Below are 15,773 nucleotides of genomic sequence, written 5' to 3'. Positions count from 1 at the left end.
ATATTGAGAAATGCACTTCCTCCCACAGCACAGCAATTACTAGCTTAAAAGTGAACACACATGCGGTGGGAAAGAAAAACACAATGGGAAACAATCACATTGGTCAGTAGCAGTTAGGTCAGAAGTATGGAGGTTATGATGGAAGAGGAGGAAAACCAGGGCAAGAAAAGAAAAAGATACTATAGGAGTCCCCAAGGGAGGGGGTAGGAAGAGATACAGAGGAGGGACAAGGAGAGAGAATGAGAAGATTGGGGGCTTAGAAAAATTGAAGGAATACAGGGAAATAAATTGTGACATGAAGGGGATGGATGAGGACAAAGGAAAAAAGAAAGAAAGAGAGTACAGCATGAGAAAGGAATAAGTCTATTCAAGGAAAGATATAAGACAATGTAAATGAACGAACGGCTGTTTTAAGCAATATCAACTAGGTGGTCGGGAAAAGAGCGGGGCAACTCCAGTCGTGGAGACAATTAATCTCAAGGGAATGGAGCTTTAAACTGTCATCTGGGCTACCTTCTGATCAACTCAAAATGTTGACAGGCATGATTCATAGATATTTAGGTCAGAAGGGACCATTATGATCATCTAGTCTGACCTCCTGCACAAGACAGGCCACAGAATTTCACCCACCCACTCCTGCAAAAAACCTCACATCTATATCTATACTACTGAAGTCCTCAAATCGTAGTTTAAAGACTTCAAGGAGCAGAGAATCCTCCAGCAAGTGACCCGTGCCCCATGCTACAGAGGAAGGCGAAAAACCTCCAGGGCCTCTTCCAATCTGCCCTGGAGGAAAATTCCTTCCCGACCCCAAATATGGCGATCAGCTAAACCCTGAGCATATGGGCAAGATTCATGATAATGAAGTGATCACAAGATGCTACAGCTAGCATGGCGTAACTTTGTAAAGAAAGCATTTTACATAGTCAAGAACTGTAAAGAAACTGACTGCTGTGATGCCCAGTATTTACAGTGAAACCTGCACTAAGGACCACCTGCAGCAGGCAATCTCCCGTTTCAACTGACCACTTAAAAACATCACCAAGCTTCCAAGCATAATTTTGTTTGACCTTTAGTTACAGAACAACCTTTTCCAGGCAGCCAATATTTTTGGTCTCTTGGGTGGTCTCTGACTGCAATTTCAAAGATTAAGCATTACCTCAATTTTAGCGAGCAGCCATTCATCAGTCAGTTATTTGAAACAAAACATGTTGCTTGGGTATTACATTGCAAACAAACAGTTTTATTATGTCACCAGATAAAATAGTTTAAATGGGACAAATCTGAATGTTTTTAAGTAGACGTTTTTATTTTCAAATTTGCCTATACATCAGAAATCATTTATCAAAGTCAGTGACTAAAATATACTGAAAGCTGCACAAGACACCGATTCTATTAGGTAACCTCCTGTCTCAAGTATCCCCAAATATATTGACCCTGGTTCTTATTTACACTAAGGCCTTTGTACACTGCCAAGTGACATAAAGTGGCTTTACTGCAAATGACAATCCAGTCAACTGAGTGCAGTTTTGATCCACCTTTATTGGTCGCTTCCTTCCTTTAAAAAGCTGATTTTTATTGGCCCTGTGGTGACTGCTTAAAAAAGCACCAGTTCTACAGCACAGTAGCCCCCTGCTGAGTCACTGAGAATGGAGGAAATGTTTGGATTTATCTGGCCTTTGACAGAGTCAAGCATAATCATCAGAATGTAGATAGTGCCACTTGGCTGCCCTTTAAAATCCACTTTGTCCACAAGGAAGTGGGGAGGAAGCAAGGGTCATTTTGTGCAAGCTGGGAGGCTTCCACTCCTCAGGAAGGTTGACCTGTTTCTTTGTTTGATTTCTATATTCATCATCTGAACTATTAAAATATATACCCCAATCCGGCAAACAGATCCACCTAGGCAAACCCCTGCCCTGCTTGGAGCCCCTTGGCATCGGGGTTATTCATTTTACAAAATATAGAACGTGAGTCACCATTTTGTTATCCCTTCATTGATGTCAGTGCCATTATACTATCTTAAAAATGTATTAATGCAGTGGTGAATAAGGCCCATAATTTGCTGTAATTCCCAGGAATTTTTATCTGGTTCAGTAGCATTGTTTACTTTGGATAAAATAAATGGATAGTTCTTAGTATTTTGCATAATACTACAGGCAATGTTATGGTTTATATGTATTAAACAGTCCATTAGTCATTCACTAACATGTGTTTCTACTGTTCTGCTAGGTGGACCAGCAATCCCAGTATATTCAGGGATATAAAATTCTGTACAGGCCTACCACTGCATCCCACGGTGAATCTGAATGGTTAATTTTTGAAGTGAGAACACCAACCAAAAATAGCGTCATCATTCCAGAGCTGAAGAAAGGTGTAAACTATGAAATCAAGGCCCGCCCTTTTTTTAACGAGTTTCAAGGAGCAGATAGCGAAGTAAAATTTGCAAAAACCCTAGAAGAAGGCAAGTATCAGCAAGTCTGTCTTCATCTTTTCTTTTTGAAGGAGTATTTCGGCCGGTTTCTCTATGATACATTCATTATTTGATTTTGTTTGAAGTGCATACTGTATGAGAACACAGCAGTGCACAGCTGAGGAGATTGTCAGTGTGTTGGACTGATCATTATGTGACTTGTTTCATGGCACAGAAGTAAATATTTAAAACTTTGCATGTGAGAGAGGCATGTGCAGAAATCCCCTCCAGCACATAAAAGGGAAATGTGTTTTTTTTTTATCTCCAGTGCAGTGTGTTCTCCTCCCTGCTGAGTTCATGGTCTGGTCACAAGTGACTTGTATCAAATTCAAACACATACTTATCACTATCTAAAGTAAATAGCAGATACCGCAGAAATCATCAAAGTATTGTAGCTGAAGGAAGGAAACCACATTTTTAGGGCGCTTGTATATCTGGATCCATCACTGGTACAAAATGAAAAGATGATGAGTGAGAGCAACAAATACACTGGACTAAATTATGCATCTTCCTCTGTGCATGTGCTAGAAGGAGGGTAGGGTTCATAAAGCCATTTCCCTCACCATAGCATTTTTACTTGCAAGGTCAAACATAATCAAAATGCCTCAGAGTAGACATTTCAGTGTGTTGGTGGGGCCCAGACCTGCACCATACGTTTTGGCTGCACTAGTTGAACAGATGACCCTCACTGCCTTCCCTCTAGGCCTCTGAAGCAGCCTCAAAAGAGCAGCACCTGAACCCAGAACATCTTAGGATGACTCTAATGGACCAAAAAAAAAAAAAGAATCTTCTCATTGAAAGTACCTACAAATAACAGGAGTTTAAGAAGTACATATTTTTATTTTATTTTATTTTATTTTATTTTACAAAAAAGGGGAAACTAAAGCTCAGGGAAATTAAAGCCAACATTTTTGAAAACATCCACTTTTTGGTGCCTACATTTTGAGTGTCCAACTTGGCACACCAACAGCCTGGTTTTTCTAAAGTGATGAGCACCCAAAGGTCTTTGTTAGGTTAATTTTAGTGCTCAGAAGTTCTGAAAGGAAGGATCTACATGTCTGAGGTTAGGCACCAAAAATTAGTGGAATCTTTTTAATAGTTTGATCTCAGTGTTGGGTCAAGGTGACAAAGTGAGTCTGTGGCAGAGCCAGTAATGGAACCCAGGATCCCAACACCTGTTCACATTACTAGACCATATTTTGTCTCTCACGTCCGTTTACCTTGACAGACAGAAACATCCTTAATGGCGAAACAAGAAATTATGATTACATTTGTGTAGTGCAGAATAGGCTGTTTATGTATCAAGCACTAGCAGCTTGTTAAAAAGCATTTGGCAACATTGTATTAGAAATACAACAACAAATTAACCATCTGGTTCTTCCCGCAAACAGCTCCTAGTGCTCCACCTCAAAGTGTTTCAGTGACTAAGAATGACGGGAATGGGACTGCAATTGTGGTTACCTGGCAGCCACCCCCTGAGGATACCCAGAATGGAATGGTCCAAGAATATAAGGTGACATGTAGAGTTCTTATTCACTGCAAAGTATTGACATGCTATTGATGGATAAATTGTTCGTGGATACTTGGCTCCATCTACTGGTAAAAATCAAAAGCATGTGGAATCAAAAAATATTTCTCAGTTTATTTTTTTTATAGTACCATTTATTTAGGAATTCTGTCTAGTCTGTGGCATCTTTACATGTCCAAAAGCAATTAAAACTGCCTACTAATTTGAATGGGAAGATGGTAGTGCAGGAAATTAAAGAAAAGGTCAAAATTCATAATTAAAATAAGCAACTTCATGTCTATGCTATAACATGAGAATTACGTACACAAAACACAAAGAAAAATGTGCTAGTTTAAGAACCATTTTGTGATCAAAACAGGGAATTTGAGGAAATAAATGGGTCTAATCATTTGAAAGGCTTCAACATAATTTATTATGTAACATTCTGAGTAAAGTGTACTATTCTATTCATCTGGGATAGTTAAAAACATGGAAAAGCTTTCCATCTAAAGAGAGTTAGTGTAAGATTAAATATATTTATAGCATTTTTTTTGTTTTTTTACAAATCTATCTTTGCATTCTAGCCTTCATTATATTATATATATTTTTAACCTATTAAAGTTCAGTAGACAGTTTTTATTATTTAAGGCCTCTGTAGCAACATACTGTTTTTATCTTAGAGTAATTTAAATTGTGAATAAATTACATAAAAAAGAAATGAAGCTAAAATTGCCTAAGCAAGGCTGAGATGTTGTAAGTGTCTAGTCATGGATTTCAAGGTTGTTTTATAGCCACTAGTGGCAGGATGGTTTGCTCTAGTCTGTAGCAAATTGGCATTGTTGAGAGAGATTTTTAAATCAGAATGTTTTAGCCTTTTTTTTTAAAGATAAAATACCACAGTGTAGGCATTTATTCCTAAGCATCAAAACTCATTCCACTCATTTCTTTCTTTACACTGTAGAAAAGAAAAAAGAGTGGAGATCACTTAGCTTCATGGTCAATTTAAAATAATAAAATGCCTTTCAGAACCTGATTGACTGGTACAAAATCATTTTGTGGCTTAGTTTCAGATGTAATTGAAAAAAATATTCACAAAGGAAGTTTTATTTAAAGGCAGTTAGACCTTGAACTAAAGAGATGGAATTATTCACCCACCAGAAACTGTATTAAAAGAATGTTAGGGTTGTGAGGACAAAACAATAAAAGAGAGGAAATTCACATTTGAGTGTGGAATATGCTATACAGTGTCTGCTAGCATCTGGGGACAATAGGTTGCAGTGAGCTATGAGCAGGCATCTCTTAGTGCCTATGCAGCGGTGGGGCTGCCACTGTTTTTTAATGTGGGTCAGTGGATAATTTTCCCTCTGGATCGAAAACAGGCATCATGAAAGCATGCATAATTGTATTTTCTGTTTAAAAAAACAAAAACAACTAGTCAATGTTAGGAACAAATAACCCGGAAAAAAACCCTGAAATTCACATCCCTTTTTTTTAATACAAAAAGGAATTAATGATTATTCTATCATGTTATTTTCTCAACAAGTGGATTCTCTTTATTTTTTCAAAACAATTAAAACCCAGGCTGGCTGACACCTTGCACACTAAGTTTTAGAATGGAGAAAATTTGAATGTATTAATAGGTTATAATGGAAAGGATGACACAGCTACAGAAGTATGAATAGCACTTTACAAAAAACAATAACGTTCAAATGAGTCCATTCTGTCACACCTCTGGCATAAAGTTACAGGGCTGCTTACAATGCTTTTCATTTTCTTTTTCTGTGATGCATCTGTTCAGGAGTGGCTTCCCTTTTGTTTCCTTAACAAGCATCTTCTATCTGTTCAAACTTCCCTATATAGATTGTATAATGGATCATTATCATATACTGTAGTCACTTCTATGTAAAGATCGTGAGAAATTAAGCAGAAAACAAATTTAAACCATAACTATCTATTGCCCAGCATAGTTTTTATTCCTTAGTGTCACTTCCTTCTTGCTCATTAAATACAGGTTGTTTGTGGGTTGTGGGGGATGTTAAGCTTTATATTCTGTGTGCGTCGTGGCACAAGGGTTTGTGACTGCTCTTGTGAAGGCTGCATAACTGTTCCCTTTCCAAATCCCTGTATTGACTTATTAATAGCTTTCTAAAACATGCAGTCTTATCATTTTTATAAGATCATTCTATAACTTTTCTGCAGGTTTTATGGATCATTGTCTAGAATTTAATGGCACTAATAAAAATGATATCATTTATTTAGTACTCATTTGTAAAAAGTGAGTGATTATCCTATGCTCTGGACATTCCTTGACCCATTTCACAATTATGTTTATTAAAATTGATTACTCCATTTACCCCTTATCTTTCCCCAGTAATCATATATAATAATCCAGCAAAATATCTTCCCGTTCTTTATAATTCTCCACAAGAGTCCTCTGAACCCCCTTACATCTAGGGTGAAGAAATATGTCTTGCCACAAATGTGTGCATGCTCACAAAGCCAATGTACTAGGAATATTTGTGAGTTCAAAGCTGAGGGTGGCCCCCTCACAGAAAGTGCTGTGCTAGTTGATTCGATCTCCCTTATGGCTGGGGTTCCAGCTCAGGCAGATCTCAAATGCAGAAGACTGGCACAGGGAGAGTGAAGCAGTCTTTCAGATTACAAGATTTTAGACTATTTATAGGTCAAGACCACAACCTTAAATTGTACCCTGTATTTAATAGGTAGCCAGTGTGGATCCAAAAGTACTGGTATCATGTGTTCCCAGAAGGACCTACCTCATAATAAACAAGCTGTTGAATTCTGCACCGTTTTTGATTTCGAGGTAGATTGAAAGAGTAGCTGCATGTAGAGCTCATTGCAATAGCTTGATCTGGAGGTGACAAAGACAGTTGCAAGTTCAGATTACAAAAGTAACGCAACCTCCTGGAAGTACAGATTGAGAAATAGGTGATCTAACAGTAGGTGCTACTGGTTACCTGCTTTTTTAATACCAATTAGGAGTCCATCCAGCCTCCTGAGTTGTGCATCTACTCACAAATGGTCGGCAAGCCCCTTGAATCAGAGGGGGCAACATTATCTCCCATCTCATCCAGTTGTTTTCCCCTAACCAGCCAATATCACCTGAGTCTTCTCCAGATTGAGTCTCAGGCCCACAGCTTTTACCTGTGCCACATTCTCATTGTGACCTAACTCTTAGTTAAAAATGGCGTGTGCCACGTTCTCACTGTGACCTAACTCTTAGTTAAAAATGGGGTGTCACTGCATCATCCCCTGCATCCAATCCCTGTTTGGTTTACTATAATTTTTATTGCTTCCAGCATGAATACCTGTCCTCAGGGAAAAGTATGAATTCATGCAAATACAAATTTCCCCAAACATGTCTCTGAACAAAACCTAGCCTGACCAATTATTCAAGAAAAAGAGAATGGCAAATATCATCAAATTTAATTCCCTTGTTTTAGTCATACTGAATGATTGAGAGTTCTTTCTCTCTTTTCCATTATCTGTGGAGTGCAACCAATGCTCATTAGTGCATTATTAGTGCTTATGTCTTGGATTGATATGTTAGAGGGTTAGAAGGGAGCTAACAAGTTATCTTATATTGTAAACTCTTTGTGGCAGGAACCATATTTTTGCTCTTTGTTTGTACAGCACCTAGCCTGTGACTGGGATGGCTTGGTGCTACTGCAATACAAATAATAAATAACAGTTATAATCTAGTTTGACTCCCTTTATGAATCAGAAAGGACCATATCATATCATGTAACTATCCTTTTAGCTTTAACTTTTAACACACACATGTGCTATGTACTTCATTTACCTACAGGTTTGGTGCCTGGGCAATGAAAGCAGATACCACATAAACAAGACCGTAGATGGTTCCACCTTTTCTGTACTCATCCCCTCCTTAGTTCCTGGTATTCGATACAGTGTGGAAGTAGCAGCAAGTACTGCGGCAGGACCCGGAGTGAAAAGTGAGCCACAGTTTATCCAATTAGGTAAGCCTTCTGGTAAATTTGCGTATAAATTCAGTGCTGTGTTTATTTTTCCTTTTATGGATCCAGAAATATTTACAAGTCAGGCAGAATGCAGAGTGTTGCTTGAATGTTAACATGAGATTAGTATTTGTGTTTTTGGACATGTATTGGAACTGGATTCTAAAGACAGTGTTGTAACAGCATCTCTCAAAGGTTTGTTGTATAATGGTTGCTGCATTTTTTTTAAACAAAGAGTCACAATTCATTATTGGTTTTGGCTGTTGATTTTTGCGAAGTGGTTGATACTTAAGACTGGCGTAGGAAAAACACAACAGTTTAAGATGGGCCCGAGCCACCAAGTTTGCTACATTCATATTAGTTCTGGCCTACCAGTATCAGGGCAAGGGATGCAACAGTGATCTTTGCACTCCTTTTTTCCTCATCTGCACCAACCATTCCTCTGACACAGTTTAAGATTGGGGGCCATAGGATATGGATATGTCTGGAAGTGATGTGGGATTACTGCTGGTTTACAGAACAATATTTAAAATGCCTTGCAGTATAGTGATGCTGCTCTTTATTAGCATGATGAAATCAAAACATGCTGTCCCATCAGACCAAAATAGAACCTTACCATGTTCCTTTTGACCTTGTGCCCTTCTCTGTCTCCATCATCAAAAGACCTGTCCAGTTATGTGATTTTACAGTTAAAAATAGGCAGTTACTGAGAATGAAAAAAGGACCCTATTCTGAGTGAACAATTGCTGCAATACCAAAAAATTACATTTAGCCATTGAAATTAAGGGAACTTTCAAAAAATTGCTTATAATTTGGGCTTGTGACTCCCATTGATTGTAATAGAAATTGCATAGCAAGAATGCAGAACTTTTTAAAATGACTCATTAATGTAGTACCTATAAGTGCTCATTGGCATGTTCTTTTCTGTGCTCATTTTCCATTCTCAAGAATCAGGGTTTTTGTTTCGCTGCTGATATTTTGAAAACCTTGAAATTTTAAGTGTTATAGATACCAGCTTAATGAAGAGGCCTTGATGTCTGAAACTGCAGGCTTGATATTAACATTTTTCCTTAATCCATCTGCTAGTAAATTAATCCTAAATAAACGCCAGTTTTACAAGAACATGATTTATTTAGTTTCCCTTCCTTGCCTTTCCAGTTAGCATATTTGGAAAAGGAACATAGTTGACCATTTGCCTTACCAGGACTGAGCAGGGCCACTAGCCTGCTTCCAGCAATGGCATGTATGGACACTTCACTAGAAGGCAAAGGGCAGTTAGATAACCATGTCCTATTGAAAGTCAATAGGAATCAGGTGCCTCATCTTTGAAAATCTTCTCCTAAGGCTATTGATTAGTGCTTCACAAAATAAGTGGAACTTAGGCTCCTAAGTGCATAAATCATGTTTGAAAATGGGACTTAAGTTCCTAAATCAGTTAGGTGCTTTTGAAAATATTGCCCAAAGTCTCTTTCCTCCAGATCATATTTTCTGATTCACCTGAGATCTACAGTAATCAAAAGTTATCATTTGCTGTTTAGTGGCCTCAGTGGTTCGTGATCTTAGTCCAATCCCTAGTGGACAGATGGTAACATGACAGTTAATGTCCTTAATGACATTCTCAGCAGAAGCCAGGGATTGAGCATTATGGCATTTTGTAAAGAAATAATTACACTGTATGAGAGTTCTAAAAAACCCTACCATCTCACTCCCCAGAGCTAAAATGTACATTTGAGACACATCCCTGTGCCACACAGCATGGTGGTAGTACATCATCCCAGTGGGAGGTCTCAGAAACACTGTTCCTGAAGTAAGCACATTGCCTTTGGGGACACTGAAGAAGCGTTGACCCGAGAGTCCCTTGCTGTGACCTTTAATAGTGCACACCAGGTGCCCATCTCTTGACAAGCTGTGCTGGCTGGTGATGAAGGAAGTGGCACAAAGCCTCTTTCTCATTTGCCTCCTTTCAGGGACGTTAGCACTCTTATGAGTACAGGCCTCAAGCAAACTTTGTGCTCCCTAAAAGAAAGGATTTTTCTAGTGCCCTTTTCAGCTCCCTCTCCTCTTTTTGTACCCATAAAGGATCAGATATAATGTGTGGTGAGATCCTCAGTCCCACTACTGCCACTTTACACCAGGTCAAAGGACCAGAACAACGTAAAGGACCTCAACAGCCTTGTAACTAGCTGTTGGAAGGATTCCCTTGGTATAGATGCAGTGTAAGACAGCTGTATGGCTCCCTTCTGAGGACCCCTTTGTAAGCCCTGGAGCAGAAAGCATTTGTGGGGAACACACTGTGGAGATTCTGAGCAGTACTGTGGCCCATAGGGTATCCTGGAGGGGCTGCCATAACTCAAACAGGCCCCTAGGGCTACCTAAATTACCCCAAGGAAACTCTTCACCCAGAGTAGCCTAGGATTGTGAGAGTGGTAAAGTGGCTTAAAACTTCCTTACCTTACCCTGAGTTCTGTGCTTGTGCATCTTAGAGGCTAATCATAGAATCTCATCCTTGGTTCTTGGATGTGCTCCCAGAGAAGAAGTAAAGCAGTGAGGGATAGATAGCACCATTGTTTTCCAGAAGCTGTTCTGAGGATACAAAACTTATCCTTATTGCTGATGCCATCACTCTAGTACTTTCCAGAAGCAATACATTCATTTAGATAAAGAGGGCATTTTTTTTTTCCTTTTTGGGTTTTGGGAAGGGGGGCTGTGTTTGGCGGTGGGTAAGGATGTTGTTCATAGAATGTTTGGCGGGAATTGCTAGTTCCAATATCTATATGCTAGATGAACTGCATTCTTGCAATCACCAATTTGAGAAATCTGTATTTCGTTCTTAGAGCCAGGAAGCTTAAATCTTTTGCTTTGATGTTGATTTCTGAATTAGTATGCTGCTACCTTTATTAAACTGATTACAAATTCCCTGTGTGCATATTATATATACTGTATGATTTGTATATTCATTTAAATTTTGGAATGTCTCTCACAATTAAATCAGCTTTAGATCTTACTCTGAACAATTCTTGATTAAAAATTGAGGGCTAGATTGTGACTAGCTCTAAAACTTCCCCCTTAGGATTTAGTTTGAGTAAGTCCCCACACAGCACACCCCTCCCCTGCACAGATAGGGCTATTCAGATTTTGGAGTGCTCTGAATGCTCTCTCGTGCCAAGAAATGAGTATGTGGACCTTTGGCTGAGCATGTGAGTAAAAGTAAGTTGCAACCATTCAAGGGCTACAGAACATTACCCCAGAGAACTGTTAATCCCTTTGATACTGATCTCCACCATAGCTTCTGTACAACGATGGAGTACCATGGATGGCAGCTTTGAAATGTTGACACTCCATTGGTTTGCTGATGGTTCAATAGAGAATTACCTGGTACATCCTGCAGCATGTTCTGTCCAGTGTACTATTCACATGAGGCATCTCAGATGCAGTTAATAATACTCATAATAAACATATTAACCTGAGTGAATACATTTTATGCACTTATTTCTTAAGAGGTTTCCGTAAAATAATTATAAATGTTAAGTGTTTTTTTCAAGCAGTGGATGTCTCAAGTGTACAAAATACAAGAAACTCTTATTGCACCTTTATTACTCTCATCACTCACATTAAGACATGTGATTTGTGAACTAATTAGGATGCCTTTAGGGATATCATTCTGTCAGCCACTGCAAGTAAGCTGCCCAACACAATATAGTGTCTTTTTCAGGCCTGCAGTAGACTTTCAAAGGTGGCCTGCTTTGCCCACCCAAAGCCCCACTGATGTCAGTGAGGCTGCACATGGGCAGTGCACTGCACTTACATGCAGTACACTATAGAGCTCTAGCCTAAAAGTGGCACTTCTCCATTTATGACATTGTATATAACTAGAAAGAAGGCAAAAGAGAATATTCATAAGTTGATTTCTGACCAAAGAATTGTCTTTCTACATTATATATACCCACATTGAGTGGGGGGGGAGGAGAGGGAGCAAGTTATTGCAAAGTCAAGCACTCAGAAGTTAGGAAATGCCAGATTTATGGTTGCCCGTGCAACCTTAATTCTCACTTCCCTTTGACCAGCTATCTTGTGCACTGAATGAGGCAGGAGTCCTGTGGAACAGTACCTGATTGTACCATTAAAGACTGTATCTTAATGCATGCACATGGAGGCATTTGCACAGGTCACCGTGATTCTGAGATTTCATAACTCTTGAATTTGCATCCTAAATAACTTTATTTTAACATAGTGTTTTTGTATGTAATTTACTAGTCTATTTTGAAAAGGACAAAGAAAGAAACCAATTGTTATGTGCAACTGTAACAACCTCGTATCTTATATCACCAGCATTTAAGCCCTGGACCTTCCACACAGCACTGCAGATTGCTAGTACCTGAACTACAGACCTAACTACATTAACTGTCAGCAGGGAAAGTCTGTTATCTTGGGGCCAGGAAATATGCCAGTTCCAGGGAGTGAGGTAGTCAGCCTTCTCCAGCAGCTCCTAGGTATTCTCAGTACAATGTGTGCTTCGGCAGCTTTGTCAGCATTGTGAATGTGACCTTAGAATGTTCACAGTTCCTTATTATTTTGTATGCTGCCAACATTTACCTGGAGGAACCAGAAACAACAGCAGTGATATGGTGATTTTCAACAGTTTATGTGTCGGCTAAACCTGAATGGATTTTCATGGCACAAAGAAAAGGCATTTTTCTAGCCCAAGGGCTTTCTCCCTTTTCCCCTAATTTCAAAGGCCTGATGCAAACAACAAAGTGATAGAACAAAAAAAAGGCTGCAAGAATCTTTAATAATGGAAAGTGTTAGCAACATAAACACATGGGTCACTACCAGCTTCCCTTAAAATTAGTGGTTAGCTTAGCTTCTATTATTAAAATAAAGGAATATATAGTCATATACGTGTGTGTGTACAGATACATGTGTGTGTACAGTTAAATGACTGAAGCTAAAGAATAAGAGAAAAAGAAAGTGTGTGTGTGTGTGTGTGTAGAGGTGTAAAATATATATATGAAAAATGAGGCTTTGTGCAGGTGTAGCAGTCCACACATGCATAATGTATTTCAGGCTTGGTGTTTTAAATACAACAATTTATTACGATAATATACAGGTATTTCTAGTGGCTAACAGAATATCACTAAAGGCATGCTAATTAGTTCTCAAGTTACATCTCATAATGTGAGTGATTAGAAAAATAAAGGTTCATGGAGTATTTTGTACATGAGACATGCACTGTGTGAATAATGCACTTAACATTTGTGTGTATATATATATATATATATATAAAAATATTACCACTATATTTGTTTGTGTTACAGAATCATTTACATTGCTGGCTCCTTATGCACAGCTTAGGGCTTCATAAATTTTATTGATTCTATGCTGTAGTATTCTTTTTTTTTGGGGGGGGGGGGACCAGGGAGAATAAGGTAACTTTTTCTTTATTGTAAATACTTCAGTAGAAGTATGAAAGAGTAATATTTAAATAACAAAGAAATGTTAACATACGCAGAACAATAGGTGAACAGTGTCTCCAATGAAAAGTCACTTTTCTGTCAAAGAAAACAATTTCAAATAATATCAGCATTTAAAAAAAAGTAAATGTAGTTGTTTTGAAATTAGAATGATATTGCAGTTTTCAATATCTTAATACAGCCTCAGCTGCTGTGAGACAAAAGATGAGACATAGAGTGGCAATTTTAATTCATTAGTCACAGTACACTTTATACAGTGAAGCCCATCTGGCCACTTGCATGGAACCTCACTTGGCTGTCTCCATAAAATCTGAAGCAACCCAATTTAACCTTGCACAGATAGCCATGAAATCTATAAATCTAGGAGACACAAAGGGTGTATTGGTAAGAAAAGAATAGGTCTGCTTGCTGAACTTTCAGACTATGAGTGCTCTTAGGATCACAGAAGATAAAAGGGCTTGTTATGTGAAATAAAACTTCCAGTCAACAAACAGTCAAAGGTAGTGATTGCTTGTGAAAATAGGTATTGAGCCTGGATGTCGTGTAGAATAAAATCTGAAATTCTGTGGAAGAAAAAGCCAAGGGAAAAAAACTATTAATAATGTAACCATTTCCAATCTATAAAGGTGTCCCTTTCCCAGAGCAATTGTTTTTCTACAATATGGCTTGTTTTCCCTGTAGTCTATAGTGACACTGTTTCTTTTATATATATTTATACTTTTTTTTTGGGGGGGGGGGACATGGGGTGTCATGATTAAGAGTATTAACCTGTTCACTGGTTAGTGCTGAGAGCATTAATGCTGTTGTGTTTTAAGTGAACTGATTTCCATTTCTTAGTCAGTATGCATTAACAGAATTTGATCAGGCCACTTGAACAAACAACATATTTTTCTCCTAAAAGGACCAATCTCAGGACCAGATTCTACTATCTTACTCACATTCAGTAGTGTTTAATTCTTTGACTATTTACTCTGAAATCAATGGGACTGATCAAAAAGTTAGGTATTACACAGTGTGAGTGATGTAAGGTATTTATACATTGTGAATGAGAGTTTCAGAATCTGGTCCTCAATTCGGGGAGCAGTAATACAGATCTCTTAGCTCACAAATTTGCAAAGAGCACCTCTTACTGCTAAAAATCAATGTACCCAGATGATAAAAATCTAGCAAAATGTCTTCTTGCTGAGCAACCTCAAGGCAATTATAGGATATTGGTGAGTAGACCAGTCTGAAATAGTGTTAATATTTACAGACATAATATATGGAAAGAAAAATGAAATTTTAGGTTAAAATAATAAATACCCTGTATATTAAAAATGAAAACTCTTATACATTTAGTAATTAATGAAAACATTTTCAGCTGTCCTTTGTTTCTGTTCTGATTTCTAAATTGAGGTAGTTGATCAAGGGGCCTCTGCTTTTTCCACTACTAGGAAGGCCTATTGATTATTTTTAGTGCATTGTACCTTTTCTTGGCATATTTAATATCCCTTCTTGCATTCTCAAAGCTATAATTTTAAAGACTAGCTTGTCCAGCCATGCTAAGTTGGTAGAATCAAGTTACTTTATTCACTCTCTTCTTTAGCTAGTCTTGAATTTTCAGTCTTCTTGAATTGAGGTCAAAATAAGACTCTGAGAAAAAAACAGACTGTGTAACATGAGATACAAGTCGCCTGTCAGAAACTGCTAAATTTAAAAAACATCTTTTCAGTATCCACCTTGTATAAATGTGTTTTGAATTTGTAATGCTTCTATGATTTTCACTTCTGGGGAACTGTGTGTGTGTTCATGTAGCTTGTTTCTAAGCTTTAGTGGAATTCTGGAAACAGACTTCTCCAACACATTTCTCCTTAGTTTTCTGTGGTGATTTTGTTGTATTTTATTTTTAAATTTAATCTGAAATAATTTGATTTGTGTTATATTGCAGAAATGATGAAAAATTATTGGCCAAAATTTTTAAACCATGGACTTAGTCAGCCTTCTAAATCCATATTTAGTCACCTAAATAAAAGGGGCCTAATTTTCAGAAGCACTAAGCACCCACAATCCTGCTGAAGTTCACAGGAGTTGGGGCAGGGAGCATCTTTTTCTTCTGTGTTTGTAAAGCACCTAACACAATGGGCTCCTGGTCCATGCCTAAATCTGCTAGGTGCTACAACAGTACACATAATAAGTAATAATAATAGTCGTGTATTACCTCTGAAAATCAGGCCAATTTTATTTGGGTGCCTAAATATGGATTTAAAAGGCCAACTTTAGGTGCCCAGGTTTGAAAATCTGGGCCATAGTATTTTTTAAATCACTGTCTACAATTATTATTACTTAGC

The 15,773-nt window shown here is 38.0% G+C and overlaps 1 protein-coding gene across 1 annotated transcript in view; it reads left to right on the top strand.

Moving 5' to 3' along the window:
• ROBO1 (roundabout guidance receptor 1) overlaps window positions 1-15,773 on the top strand; it is a 440,486-nt gene that overhangs the window by 369,696 nt on the left and 55,017 nt on the right. The window contains exons 15-17 of the mRNA XM_078847927.1: window positions 2,230-2,461; window positions 3,862-3,983; window positions 7,807-7,978. Of these exons, the coding sequence (XP_078704053.1) occupies window positions 2,230-2,461; window positions 3,862-3,983; window positions 7,807-7,978 (526 nt within the window). The remainder of the gene's footprint in view (window positions 1-2,229; window positions 2,462-3,861; window positions 3,984-7,806; window positions 7,979-15,773) is intronic.

This window comes from Lepidochelys kempii, chromosome 1 (assembly GCF_965140285.1).
Source record: "Lepidochelys kempii isolate rLepKem1 chromosome 1, rLepKem1.hap1, whole genome shotgun sequence".
In the NCBI taxonomy this organism is placed as follows: Eukaryota; Metazoa; Chordata; order Testudines; family Cheloniidae; genus Lepidochelys; species Lepidochelys kempii.
The sequence above is the reverse complement of the archived record's forward strand: the minus strand, read 5'-3'. Positions and strand labels throughout refer to the sequence as shown.